At 49.2% G+C, this 14,913-nt stretch overlaps 1 protein-coding gene across 1 annotated transcript in view; it reads right to left on the reverse strand.

The window, feature by feature from the left end:
- Positions 1-14,913, reverse strand: part of ELL (elongation factor for RNA polymerase II) — a 47,789-nt gene that overhangs the window by 20,254 nt on the left and 12,622 nt on the right. Inside the window, exons 2-3 of the mRNA XM_065699799.1 lie at positions 5,662-5,709; positions 47-168 (exon numbers count right to left, since the gene is read on the reverse strand). Coding sequence (XP_065555871.1) covers positions 47-168; positions 5,662-5,709 — 170 coding nt within the window. The remainder of the gene's footprint in view (positions 1-46; positions 169-5,661; positions 5,710-14,913) is intronic.

Here is a 14,913-nt window from a genome sequence, read left to right on the forward strand (position 1 = left end):
AAGAAGGTAAACCCAAGGCTGGGTTTTCTCTTAATGTCCCACTCACCTAGATACATACTGCTGGATGCAGTCAAAGCTCCCCTGTGGGCTGTCCTTGCCAATATTGGAGAGATAGAATGTGAAGGTCCGCACTTCCGTAGGGCGATCTGGCCTCGGGATCGTGATGTGCTGTTTGGAAGGAGAGAAATACCGGTCACTTGGGCAGCCCACACCACCACACATCCAACTGTCCTGCTGTCACTGTGCTTTTAGCCATTTGGCAACACACTATGAGCGTGGGGACCGCTGCACCGAGCAAGAAGCTATAAGATTCAACTTTGCATAACCCTATGCCCATAAAAGATACGGTAAGGGGTAGACAGATGTAGAGAACAGCTAAAGAGATGCTCTGTCTGTACGAGAACAGAGACCCAAGCTGGCAGCTTGCTGCTTTTCAAAGTGGAGCCCACAATAACCTTGTTCTAAGAATCTGACCCAAATCTATCGATTCAGGCTCAAAACAGACTCGCTACCAGTGCTTATATTCGATTTCAAGCACTTGAGGCTTGCTCCTTTCGAATGAGTGATGCAGCACACACCAGGTCACCAGGTAACATGCTCGTTCTTTCGGAAGAGATTCGAATTCCATAACGAGAGCTCCTGGCTCCCAGCAGAGTGTGCCACTGCTGCTGCATTCAATCGGTCATCAAGCAGTAAGTGTGCTCCACAGACACTGCGCTGCTGCTCATTCCTCGTTCCAAAGGGAAGCAAACTGTTTCCCTCTGCACTCGAGAGAGCCAACAGCAACCTCAGCAGCCGAGCTATCACATCAATATTTGATAATGAAGATGGCTTCCAGAAAACGAGGCAGAAAGAACATCAGCTTCAACCTATTTTAGGCTCCGCTCTACCACACACATTTATATTTACCCAGATGGCCACATATATGCACAAAATACATACGCCTAGCAAACCAACCCGTGGCATCCCCGTATGACTGTGCTCCATAAAGGAAGACTACTGGTGCAGAAGGGCTTCTAGGTGGTTTCCTTATGCCCTCAGCTGCCTGCAGCAGCCTGAAAGCCGAGAGCATCCGTGCCACTTTGCTAAACCACAGGGATGCTTTCAGAAACGTCAAGAAGCGCTTGTGTGACCTGCGCTGAGCTGAGCCCTTTTCCACGTCCCCTCCCTGCAGACCAGCCTCAAACCAGACTTCCCATGGAGACAGGAGCAGAAATTATCCCCCACGCAGGCCCAAAATACTCGGAGCAGATTTGGTGGCGATCAGGGAAGGACTCGGAGCCCTGTTATCAACGCGGCCAAACGCGCGCCACAGCCTTGAGCCCTTAATCTGTCCCTGCACCCTCCGCCCCCACCCAGCCACAACAAGCAAGATGCTCTTGTGCCTCAGGGAACATGCAGCAGGGCAGAGGGATGTGAAGAGCAGATTGTGGGGGTTTCACAGCCAGCACCGTTCACCCAGTGGTTAACTGAGAAGGTGAATTCATCCTGCTTCGAGGGAGTTGTGATCACACCATGGGTTTGCCAAATAAAACCTGGAGGATGTAACCAAATCATGTATTCACATAAAGTAACTGCCCTCTAGCTCCTGATTTACTGCTCTGAAAAGCAGCTGCTCCCAGCGCCCCGACGTAGGCATTTCTGTGGAGTTTCTGCAGCTTCTTCAAGGGATGTAAAATAAGACAGAAGTGAGAGCGTCACAGAATGGTTTGGGTTGGAAGGGACCTTGAAGCTCATCCAGCTCCAACCCCTGCCACGGGCAGGGGCACCTTCCACTGGAGCAGCTTGCTCCAAGCCCCTGTGTCCAACCTGGCCTTGAGCACTGCCAGGGATGGGGCAGCCACAGCTTCTCTGGGCACCCTGTGCCAGCGCCTCAGCACCCTCACAGGGAAGAGCTTCTGCCTCAGAGCTCATCCCCAGCTCCCCTCCGTCAGCCACGTCAGTGTTAACGCTGCTCGCTGCAGTACTGGAAAGCCTCGTGTGTGCAAACTGGCCGTTATCTAGGAATTATTTTTAGCTGAAACAGAAGGTTTCTCAAGCCACCAAAGCAGCATGGTAACTGCTTTGAGGGAGCCCTAATTCTGGTGCTGAGTATTACACCAGTAACCATAGACACTTAAAAATAGCTCCGTACAGATGTGACTTCTGGTTTTCTTCTTTCAAGCAATATTCATCTGTGTACAGCTCATTCTGAATGGCAATTTCCCCTTCCTCTATCCATACCAGCACACGTTCACCCCAAGAAACAGGGGAAAACGTCAGATTTTCCAACCACGTCACGTTAAGGCGTTTTGTTCCCAACTCCTACTTAAGAGCTGCATGAACATACATGTATTTGGCACCTGAAGGGTTTTTTAGCCCCAGTTCAGTTCTTTCTCTTCTCTCTCCATCTCAGCTCCCCCCTCCCAATAAGCACCTGCAAATCTGACCCAACCCGAGCTCGAATTCAGCACGTGCTTTACTGAAACACGAGCACCTTCAGCCTTTCTTGCATGGCTACAAGCACCATCTACCACCACTGGTAACGCTTTGGTGCCCCAACTCTTACGCTCTCATTTGCATGCACGTTGAGATGAGCCAAATGCTCCAGACTGCATTCAACTGAACAGAACGATCCAAGAAAACCCAGCTCACGATGACAAACGAACAAGCAGGTGCTGCTCTTAAGGCCTATCCAGTGAGTCCCACTTGAGCAGCTCAAAGCAGAGCAACACTTTGCTAATTACAACCCCATTCCTACTGTTGACATGGTGATTGTTGCACAGATTATTGTGCTCAACAGAAGCCATCAATGAGACCAGCAATGCTGTGAAGAAATGATCCCAAGGCACAGCTCATTCACCATCCCCAGCTCAGAAACTCCTGCCAGCCTCCATCCAGACCAGGATCCATGCAGGAGACCAGGATCCAAGCAATGAAACAGCTTTGTTCTGGGGGTAGGGCCACCAACATGCTCCTCTGGCCAAGCTGCCAACTCCCTGACCTGCTGTTTTGCTCCCAAGCAATTCCCTTCCCTAGTTAATTGAGTATTAAGCCGTGTCTTCGAAGCTGAGAGCATCCTCGACGGCGTTCCTCAAACACTAGGAACAGGTAAAAAAAGACATGGACACAGTAATTTAAAGGCTTCTAGAGAATTAAATTAAGCAGGAGTTTGTTTTAAACTCTTATTTTATGTCCTGCCTCCCCTAATCATCAAGTACTTTAAGTTTTCCCTTCTTGCAAGGGGCGTATTTACACAGAATAGTCCCACTATTCAAATCTCCTATCACTGGCCACTGCTTGAAGTCACACGCTGCCATTTGTGCTACACACAAAACCTATCACTCCCCAGAATTAATGGGAAATATCCATAGCAATATTGCTTAGGAAGCAAAGCAGGAAGGCAACAAATTGGGGAATTAAGGCAGAGTGGAAGAAAGTGTATTCCAAAAACATGCAGCTAAACAAATGTCTTTTAATGTCATCATCTGCATCCGAGACCTTGCTAGATCCCTGACATTACCGTTCCGGTCCCATTGCTGGGGACTCACTGGAGAGCATGTAAAGCCCCAGTGCTAATTCCTCAAAGCAGGGCACAATCCTGACCGATGCGAGCACCACACTTCCACCCAGATGGTTTTGAGCTGCAGCTTCTTGTTATACCCAGTAAAAATAACACTAAAAGGACAAAGATCTCTTTCTGTCTGCCCCTGTTGAGCTGGAGCTCACTTTCCTCAAAGCTCTACCTTTGCCCTTTACTCAAAAGTGCAATTAATGAAAGAGCTGAGAATGAGGCAAGCAGAGGTCAGCTTGAGCTGCCAGCATCCTCCTTCACCCCTGATGCTCTGTAAATGGTACATGGGATGTAACCACGCTGCTTCCCCCTGGACTGGAACCACCAGTGACCAGAACACGCTTCTCTGCCAGTGAAGGGCTCAAATACAATTCAGTGCATTCAATAGTTTTGGATTTTGAGTTTGTTTTTTTTTTTTTGATAACGTAACTGCATCATTTCAAAATGTTTTTCATTCTTCTACTGAGGACCGGCATCATTTTAAACAGGGTTTCTTTGGGTTAACCTGAAACCCCTGGATCTGAGTGCTGGGTGAACCCCACTGCCCGGGGCACGCTGGGGCTGAGGCATGGCAGAGTTTTAAGCTGTTCTGATTCATTCTCCTACGTTTCCTTCCAGGAGGAAGATTAAGCAAGAGAAGAGGCATTTCTCAAACTGAAGCAGTCTGACAGGAAGAGTTGGATGCAGATCCTCACAAGGTGCTCTACAAAGGGAAAGGGAAGCATTTGCAGCCTTCGCAGCTCCTTCATTACATGCAGAGCTGTTTGCTCATCTAATAACAACAAATCACCCGGCCTTAAAGGTTTCCCTTGTCACTCGCTTCTCATTTTGCCCAAGTGCACTTGCAGATTTTAATCTCAGCTTTCCTGCTGAGCTCTCTGGGAAGTTTCATTGTCAACAAAGTAAAAGAAACCTGGAAATTGCTCCTTGCTTTATTTCCCAGGACAGGAAAGTTTGGATTTTTTTTCTTAACTTACGATAACAATCATGTCTTTCCTGCAAGGTTTTGTTAGAATGCAAAGTACTATTAGTGAGACCAATACCCCAAGGTAAAATATGGGCAAGGACAAATGTGCTAGACTTTAGTGCTTACTTAATTCAAGCCTTCTTGAAAGGTTTATTGCACCACTATAATAAATTCAGGAGTTATTTACAGCTGAGTTCAGATTCTTTAGAACAAAACAATCCCCTTCTTTACCCCAGACTGGTTTGGGTTGAAGGGAGCTTAAAGCTCATCCAGTTCCAACCACTGCCATGGGCAGGGACACCTTCCACTGGAGCAGCTCCAAGCCCCTGTGTCCAACCTGGCCTTGAGCACTGCCAGGGATGGGGCAGCCGCAGCTTCCCTGGGCACCCTGTGCCAGCGCCTCAGCACCCTCCCAGGGAAGAGCTTCCGCCCAAGAGCTCATCTCAGTCTCCCCTCGGGCAGGTTAAAGCCGTTCCCCTTGGCCTGTCCCTACAGGCCCTTGTCCAAAGCCCCTCTCCAGGTTTCTCATGCAGAGCACTAAAGGTAGACATGCACCTTTTGTAGCTACAAGGTGTATAAATGACACTTTAAAGTTCACTAAGGAGTTGCGTTACTTTACCAGTTAAATCTGTGTTGTCAGTGACTGGCATGACACTTTCAAGTATAAATAATCTTGGCACAGAAGTTAGAGAAGTAAAACTCCTCAATATACAATACTTGTGGTACTCACAGACATGGCACAGGTGGTTAGATGTATGTATTGCATAAAGCTTCACTCAGAGCAGCCTCCATGCACTGCTGACAGTAACTGGTACCCATGAAGTCTTGCACTAGGAGGCATGGCCTTTCCTCTGCACAATGCGGTCTCCATGGATTGCTGCACCCACCACAGTGCTGCCACCAGCAAACTCTCCTTGTTCTTACCCAACAGCATGGCCTTATAGAACCAGAATTCCACCAGCAGCAATGCAGGTGCTGCTGCTGTGATGGATGTAGCAAGGCGAGAAAACATCTTTGTATCTCCCCCTTTTAGAACGCAGAGCATCGCTCTGTGAACAAGGCCAGCACAGACACACAGAACACACACCTAACTTGGATTAATGGTGAAGAACTTTCCAAGGCAACCCACACATGAACTTACCCCTTGGCTTCCTTGAAACTGGATGACTGGTTTTGATGTCACAGCATCCTATAAAAACAAGTGGAAAAAAAAAAAGAAGACATTACCTTAGAGAAAGTTAAAGCTCCAACATCCACTGCCAAAACCCACTCACTGCAGTTGTCACCTGTGCTTTTTACTTGCCTGTTTTTAATGGAAAAAGCTTTGGGGAAGTATATCCCAAGCAAAAAACATGCCAAGAAATGCTGAAACAGTGATTTGGACCTAGAAAAAAGGATAAACCTGTAGCATCCCCAATGGTCCCTCCTGTCAGCTCTGAGATGACACCTAATGGGCAGCACCAAGGTCCCCCTGCCCCACCTTTCCGGCAGGGAGCAGCTCAGCTGTGTAAGCTACGAGTTAAACAGGGGATATTTGAGGGGAAATCTGTTCCAGCTGTAGGGCCCAGGAGCCTTTCAGCATGTTTTTTTCCAGCAGAAAGCTGGCAGCCCATTGGAAAAGCAAACTGCAGCTTCACTGCAAAATCCTGCTGCTCCCTTGCCCATTTCAACCCGCGGCCTCTCCCTGCATCCTCACAGACCCCTGCAAGCTCCAAACCCCCTTGAATCCACTAAGCTTTTACTTCTTGTATTCCAGGTGGATTGTGGCTGTGTTGGTTTTACTTCCTAAAGTCACACAAACCATTCCAAGGCACGTTAAGAGACACCCTCCTGCAGCACAAGGAAATGCTCCACAGGGGGGGAAAACTGTGCGTGGATCCCACTGGGAAGCCTCCCAAAGGGCCAGAAGAATTGATGAGTAGGTTGAAAAGTCATTGAGAAGTGACCCTGTTGCCACATCTACAGGAGAGGCTTTTCAATAGGGAAAAACACCAAGAAGGGCTGAGGAGACAAAGTCCATTGTGCTTTTCCTATCATATATCCTGACATGAGAAAGCATCACACCGCCTCCTGTGGGATTACAGAAACACATTTGGCAGCCCAAGAGTTAACGGCTTGCAAGCCCACTGAGTTTATCATCTCTCATAAAATCCCTTTCAAATGCTTTCAGCCCAGGAGTGAAGGATCTAAGCCACGACACGCTGACATGAACAAAGAAAGAAATACATTCCCTAGCAGGAAAACATCCGTGGAGCCCAGATGAGTAAGCTCATACCGAGACACGGGCTTCAGAGCCTTTTCAGAGCCCATCCAATGCGATTTAACAGCTCTGCCTCACCCCCTAAATAGTTACTAGATATTTATGGCAGTGAGTAAAGCAAGAATATGCTTGAAGCTGACAGCACCCGCTCTGTGTTGTACAGCGAGTTTTATAGACCCGAAACAACCTTTATAAAGAAACAATAAACAACATCTTGCTCTTCGTACAGAGATGCCTGGATTCCTGGAGTGCCACGACACCGCATACCACAGCATGCTGCTCATAGCCAGCGCTGCGCTCACGGTGTCAGCGTGTACTGCACAGCACGGCCAGCAATCCGCATGAACATCCCGGAGCAAACAGGCATTTGAAACATTGAAAGAATGGGGATTTGGAAGAGGAAAACTCCACGGGGATCTTGTCCAGCTCATTACAGATCCGGCAGGTTCTGCAGTTCCAGCTGGGAAATGACTTCAGCGCAATAAGAGGGTAACACGGAGCACAGCAAGTGGGGTAGCGAGGTGGTAACAGTGCACAAGTACTGCTACACACATCAGGACAGGCTTTAGCCACAGAACCCACCAATTCCCTGATCACAGACAGAACGGCTCGAAGGTAAATGTGCAACCTCCAATGTGAATTCAGTGGCAAACTTGAGCTTTATTTCCTTGAACCTCCAAAATATTCCTAGGCTCCTGAGCTACCAGTGCTTGGGGACTGCTGGGATTGGTGACCTGCTCCATAGGAACATCCCCACTCCTGCCACACTCTACAGAAGGGATCCCAGGGAAGAGCTGGATGCTGGAGAGTTGTTGCACTGTCTGAGCTTCCACTTTTAGGGAGAGAAAAGGAAAGCTCTTGGCTCCTCAGCAACACCACCTGTATCTGCACAAGCATCGCTTCCCTTCTGCTCATGCCCCACGCCTTGGCTACAAGTTGTTTGCGAATGCTGATGGAAGAGGAAACATGCAACACCCAAACCCAATTCAGGAGGTGATTTGCTGAACAAGGGCTCAGTGCACCTTTGGTAAATCAAGGCTGATGCTGAAACCTCACCTCCGTGTTCAACTAAGGCAGATCTGAGCAGCGGGGCCACCTGCACAGCCCCACCATCCTCCAGCTAACACATCCCAGCTCTGTTCCTCCACGAGACTCTCTGTATTGAAGAGCAGCTGCTGGGAGCAGCTGAGGATAAAGACAAACCGAACAGTTCAAGTGCTCTGAACGAGCTGCTGGCCATGGAGCAGGTACCAGATGTTCACCTCTGTGCTTAACACACTCATCCATCACAGTGACAGCGATGCTGGAGAGGTCCAAGCAGCACGGGACCGGAGACACGCCACTGCCATGCAGGAATAAGGAACTCCTCAATGCTGTGCATACCAGGAGCAAGCAAAGCCCCTCTGAACACACCTGAGACACACAGGTTATCCCTGCTGTGTGCTCACTACCACTTCCTGATGCAGGACTGAGGGGCTGGCAAATCACTGCCATGACTTTGCCACCTCCTGCAGTGGATCTGTAAGAAAAGAGCATCAAAGCTTCCTCCCACCTCACTGCAAGAGAACATGAACAGACCGGGGAGTCCTCCCTGCAGTACCACTGCCCCAAAGCTCCATAGGAGTAACTTCCAAAGGAACATCCAAGCCACAGATGTGGGGCTGCACGCGTGTGAGATCTACCTAAAAATCAATTGCCAGCTTCAGCATCTCCACCTGACCCTCAGAAGGGGCCTGAACAGATTCTGGTTATGTCCAGTGATAACCCAGCACACTTCTCCATAAAACTTCATTCATGTGCTCTCTGGAAGGAGCATTTCCCTGCTTCTGTGCCCAGTTCAATGCCTGCCCCAGCTCCTGCTGGATTCTTTGGGCACACAAGCCTTCACACAAAGCTCTGGGATGCCAACGGGAATCAAAGCCCACAGACCCAGCCCCAGACACCGTAACATTACTGCAGAAGTCATGAGATCAAACCAAAAAGCCACTCATCCCCAGAGCTCCCACAAACCCATTTGGCTTTTATTAGCATGGCGTTACGCTCATCAGCCTGGAGCTTCCCGTGCTAGAGGAGAGCTTGTAACCCTTGCTATGGGCTCCGAGAGGTGGTGGCAATGCCCAAACAGCTCCTCACGCTGAAATCCTCCACATCTGGCACATGGAAGCTTGAGTAAAGAGTAGGAGGAACATGAAAGCGTCGACAAAACACCCAAGAATTGAAAGGATTTTGTTAGTTTTACATTATTGGGTATGAGCAAAGCTGACCTGAGGTTTTAAAAACCTATAGTGGAAAAGCTGGATGGGATCCCCCTGCAGCGGAGCAGGAATGCCATTTGAAATCCTGAGGTCAAGTAAGCAGTTGGAAACCTCCCCATTTCTTCAGGGAAACACAGAGCATTCAGGAAAATGTTGTTTCGAGAAGCCCTGTTCTGCATTTACTGGAATTTATACTGGAGGCAGTGTCCTATGGAAAATATTTGCCTCTACATAGGCTTTGCCTGGGGTTTTGACTGGTGTATTTGCCTGTTTTCTTGACTGTTAAAGAGTCACAAACGTGGAGCAGAGCACATGAAAGCTTCCCCTTATTTCTGTGGGAACAAGGGAATGATTTCCAGAATGTAACATTTAAAATTAGCAGCAAGAATTCCAATAAATAGACACAGAAACCACCAAATCCTGCTGCCATTCCCCCCCACCCCCGGCACGAGCAGGGCACTTAGGACACTCACGTGCAATCCCAGCTGGGTAAAGCTGCTGCACCTCAGAAGGTACATACGAAACCGAGGACAAACAGAACTCATTTCAAATCCATACATCTCAGACTTGCCCAAACTCAGAGTTCCTCTTTAAGGCTTTGGTTATGACTGGTTCATGTTTCTGGTGCCCACGCAGCAGGGTCCAAATGTAGGCAAACTCCCTCCCCTGCTTCCCTCAGCTTCTCAGCACAACTGAGTAAAGGCTGACAAGGAAAGGGTTAGATCCCAGTCCGGGAGGATACTTGGTTTGAGCAGACCTGGCTACAGACCTGAACAGAGCTTCGGGGTTTCATTTCCCCTTACATGTTCATTTTAAATACACCACCTACACCCTGCAAAGCCCAACAGAGCAAACCCAAAGCAAGTATATCCAGTGCGTCGTTGTGACAGACTCGCAAGAGACACCTCTGAGTCCCAAAGTTCATTAGTAGCAAGATACATAAACCCCAGGGGAAAGAAATGCCTTTGAATATAGCCACAACTTCCAGGGCCTGCGTGTGAAGCTTCCTGGCAGTCACTAGCCAAAGCTGGCCCAGGAGAGAAGCACCGCGCATTAGGTAGAGCCAAAAGACTTCTCCCAAGACATTCCACTATGTCAGGGCTTGCATTTGTCTCCCACCAGAAACACAGCAGTAAGAAGCCTCCTGCACATTCTTTTTAGTGTCACATCTATTACTTATGGAATCAAACCACCGTCTCCCTGCAACACAACTTCCATCTGCAACTGAAGGCCTCTCAGCGAGCTCATTTGACGCTGAGGACACAGACTGAGATGGAGCGAGCCTGCTGGGACCCGACAATTACAGTTTTGCCATTCAAACACAACATTCTCGCGGAGCGAGCCTTGGAAAGGCCACGTAAATCCACAGCTACTGAAGCCAAAGATGAGTTTTTGACTCAAGAGAGGTGCCAGCAGCCACAGGCACAACGGGCAGGAAGGTTTGCTCCTCAGCTGACATCACCCCGGTTGCGACTACCATGAGCAAAGAACAAAACCCCCTCTTTCTGGACCCACCACTCTTGTACCCCATTTCCCCTCCTCAGCATCGAAAACAAGCATTTATGTGGTGCAGAAGCACAAATCATTCTTTAGAAGGTGCTTTTGATGAAGGTTTAGGAGCTGGAGACTTCCCAGTGACTCTGGGAACTGGCTTATCACTTTCCTAATACACATTAATGGCTGCAGATTGTCACTGCAGCATTAAAGCACCTACAACTCCCAGGCAGAACACAGAGCAAGCAGCAATAAAATGCTCAAGAGCTCTTAATGTCAGCCAGAAAGGCCAAGCTGTGCGCTTGAAAGTGTTTAATTGCTAAGCTGCAAAATACACATTGGCTTCCCTGGCGCTAACTGCATCACAGGAAGCGCCTACTCCAGCACAAATGCAGCTTCCTCAGTTCACCTTTCCAAGCTCAAAACGCAGCAATTCCTGATAAAACAGGAAAGAAGCACTACTAAAAACGTCAGCTAACCCCCCCCCCAAACGCTCCTGCCATTACTGAAAGTGTGGCTGAGTTACAGGAGTTCAGCATTCACAGGAAGCAGTGTGAGGGCAGCATCACAACACAGCGTCCGAGCATCAAAGACACTGTCCCACTTGAGACACCCGGGGAGGAAACAGAGAGTAAGACACACGAGTAAGAAATGAAACAACCCCCCCCAAAACACAATTGTAGAATAATCAGAACGCTTTGTGCCTGCGATGTAGAGCAGAACCTCGGCCCCAGCACGGCCAATAGCTTGTATCAGCAAAGCAGAAAGCAATTAAAGTCCCCTGTCATCAAGATGCCACCCCACAGGCCCGAGAGCTGAGCTGGCCATGGAGGCTGCTCTCTCATGCATGCCTGGATCTCCTGAGCTCAAATGAGCCTCCTGAGTAAAACCCAATGCATTTATCAACCGGTTTCTTCGCTGTAGGATTCAGTTGGAAACTTAAACTGCAAGAACCGAGCCCCAGGCAGCAACACAGGGCAAGGAGAAACCCTTCCTGCCCAGCCGTGTGGGACACAGGCCAGGGAGCTTTCTGTAAAGAACTAGGGGAAGGGAGAGAGAAACAGCACCTATGAGAGCAAACTGGCTCCCCAGTACTTAGGGGAGCAGAGGCTGACCTGAGGGCTGGGCACAAACCACCCAGCTCCTCAAACCCATCCTTCTCCTTCCCTTGTCCCAGGTGCGAAGCTCCCTGGTGGGCCTCACCTTCGAAACCCTCCACAGCACCGAACAATCCATGCAGAGCTCACCCCCATCGTGTCTGCCATCAAGGGCAGCTGAAGCTTTATGCTCCAGCCCAGTGAAATCTGCTGGTTTCATCTTGGTAACACCAAGTCCAACTTTCCAGCCGTGCTTCAAAGGACTCTTTGCTTCCCAGTGCAGAACTAAAGGATGGGGGTTTGCTGATCCTGGCTTTGCAAAAAGAAACCTTTACACCTCCACAACGCAGGTACCTCTGACACAAACCGCGCTGCTCACATCCCCCCAGCACCAGACCACCCGTCCCGTGAAGGTGGCTTTGGGGAGGGAGCTCCAACTCGCTGCATAGGCTGAAAACTCCCAGGACAAACCACACGCTGCGCCCATCATCAGGCCGAGGTGTTTGGCCAGCACAAGGCACAGTAGTTTTCCACTGGGAAGGGAAGCCACGCAGATGCCTTTTAGGCAAAACCTTTCAGGAAGAAAATTAAAAGGAGGCTCAATTCCTTGGAGGAATAATTAAGGTATTGTCACTTGGTACAGAGTCGCTGTAGAGCAAGAGACCTTGTTTAGCCATAGGAGAACGTGGCTAGAGCAGAGCAGCACCAATTCCTCCCCAGGAGCAGGAACCACCAAATGACTTCTTGCAATCCCTGTATTTCCATGGCAATACAAATACAGTAATGGAGTAACTCCCTCTCCCGAGCACCAAGATGGATACAGAATTGATCTGTAATAAGTATGAACACACACACACACACACACACGATCAGAAACGGCCACAAAAGATGTTGCAAGGATGCAGTGGTCTGTCCCCAGAGAAAATAGAACCTTTGCTTTTGCAGACAACAAACCTGGGACTTCACAGGACATGGAAGAGTTATATCTACCTGTCTGCAGAGAAGGGCTCGCCTGTTAGGGGACAGGTTACTGCAGAGAGAGACACTGCAAGAGAACAAGCTCTGGGGATGGATACAGCCGTAGTCTAGTTCATTTTAAGAGCCATACACTTCTAAACACAGAGTGGTTTGGGTTGGAAGGGAGCTTAAAGCTCATCCAGCCCCAACCTCTGCCACAGGCAGGGACCCCTTCCACTGGAGCAGCTTGCTCCAAGCCCCTGTGTCCAACCTGGCCTTGAGCACTGCCAGGGATGGGGCACTGAGGACTCTCTTTTCCAATGGCCTGCTGGTGACTGAATCCCATCTCTGCTACTTCCAGGACTCCCAGCTCAGGTCGATGTGATCGGTACCAGGTGGCTGCAGGTCTCCACCTGGGCAGAGCTGGAACCAGCACAAATCCACACCACAACGGGAGGTGATTTGTAGCCTGGGGTCAAAGGGAGCGTGTATTGTGAGTAACAGGAGAAGAGAAAGGGGGGTCTGTGGCATCATGGCCCCTGGCTCCCAATTAATCCACCACAGTTACACATCTTCAGCACTGATGCAGAAGCCTCATTTGGGAATCCAGGTTCGGAGCCTCTGAGCACGTTTCCCAACGGAACAGCACTCCTTTCTTATGCTGTGTTTTTCATCTCTGCTTTTCCAGGGAGCTGAGAGAGACCCACTCATTAAATCCAGCAAGAGAAGCAGTAACCAGAAAGTCTCAGCTCTTTGTGCCTGACACCAGACTGCAATGAGCGCTTAAAGGATGATTATGTGCAGTTTGATCCCATCAATTTCCCTATTACCAAGACAGGGCTACTCAGTGGGGTTTGTGTCAGGAAATAACTCCCATGACTTCCAAAGGCTTGGGAAGGAAAGGCTTTTTTTGGAGAAAAAAACCCCCTTCACATCCCCATGCAGCTTTCAGTATCCAGTACAAGTGTTCATAGTCTGGTCATCAATTAGGAAGCATTAGCAGCTCAGAAACCACTGTGCCCATTGTCAGTGCAGTAACACAGGAGGTTTCCTTCCCTCCTCAGCGTTTTGACACAATTCTCTCATCTCTCTGAAGTTTCATTTGGTGTTCCTGGAGTTCCCAAAAGGCTGTTCCAGACCCTCACTGAAACCCAGAGCCAGCAGCCCTCACACCTACTGAGTTCCACCAGTCAGCATTGCATGCCTGAAACAAAAGTGCCCACTCAGACACCCTTACCTTTATCTCAGGCTCTTGTCCTGCTCTCCCCAAGGCAGCGTTCACGTCCCTCTTCCCCACAGGCATGCCGGGAAGCAGCACAATTGCACACAAACAGCTATTTTTACCACCTTTTTCCTGAAGGGATTTTTGCTTCTGGAACTCAGACTAAAAGCAATGGAAGGTAAATCCGGGAAGGCATAAACCAAGCTGAAACCCCAGTTCCCAAAGCACTCGTACAAAGATAATGCTGTGCTGGCAAATTCGGGGCAACACATCGAAGCACAGAGCTTAGAAGTAAGTTCCTTTGTTTTGCTACTTACAAGGAATTGTCTGGAGGGGGAAGTTAAATGTTGGGTATCTTTTAGCAATGCTAAATCTTGTCCCAGAGACTGGAAGCTGAAGAGAGGGCAGGAAAAAGGAAGGTAAATATTGGGATTTCTAAAGTGCACATGGATCTGCTTGGAAGCCCTGTTTGCAACAAGAAACTCCTCCAGAGACAGGTCCTGTTCTTCCTCAGGACTGGAAATCCCAAAAAGTGGAATAATTCAATATTCTCTTAAGAAAAGGCTCCAGCATCTGCAGCATTTACATTACCAGCAACGGAGAGAGCCCCTGGCCTGGCAATCCCATCAAACATCCCTGCTGCAAGCCCCCGGGCAGTCACCTCCTGCATGCAGCACTGCTTGGTTCTGGGCAGAATTTACTGCAGCTCTTGGGAAACCGGGAAAGGGCGGAGGAAAAAAGCCCAAACCAAAACCCAACTGTCCGAAGGCAACGGAATCCTCCAAACCTCCCAAGTCTGGGAAGGGTGAACGGCAGCTCCGGTTCTCCCTAAAGGCCTTCCTCAAACAGTTTTAGGAGCCAAGAGTCCTGAAGGGGCTTTAGGTTTTCTCAGATGAATGCTTTAAAGGCCATTCCTCCAGCAGATCCCTTGAATGAAGGCTTCGGTGCTTCCTCTGAAAGAAGAGGGAACTTCCAACTACCCAGCACCTCGGTCCCGGACCCTTCCCACCCTCAATGGGCTCCCATTTGAGCCATGGGTACAGCTGTACAGACTGGCCTCAATAAGCTTCACTGAATTTAAGTCCCATTAATGCCAGAATGCCCAAGT

The sequence above is a fragment of the Lathamus discolor genome, chromosome 21 (assembly GCF_037157495.1).
Source record: "Lathamus discolor isolate bLatDis1 chromosome 21, bLatDis1.hap1, whole genome shotgun sequence".
In the NCBI taxonomy this organism is placed as follows: Eukaryota; Metazoa; Chordata; class Aves; order Psittaciformes; family Psittacidae; genus Lathamus; species Lathamus discolor.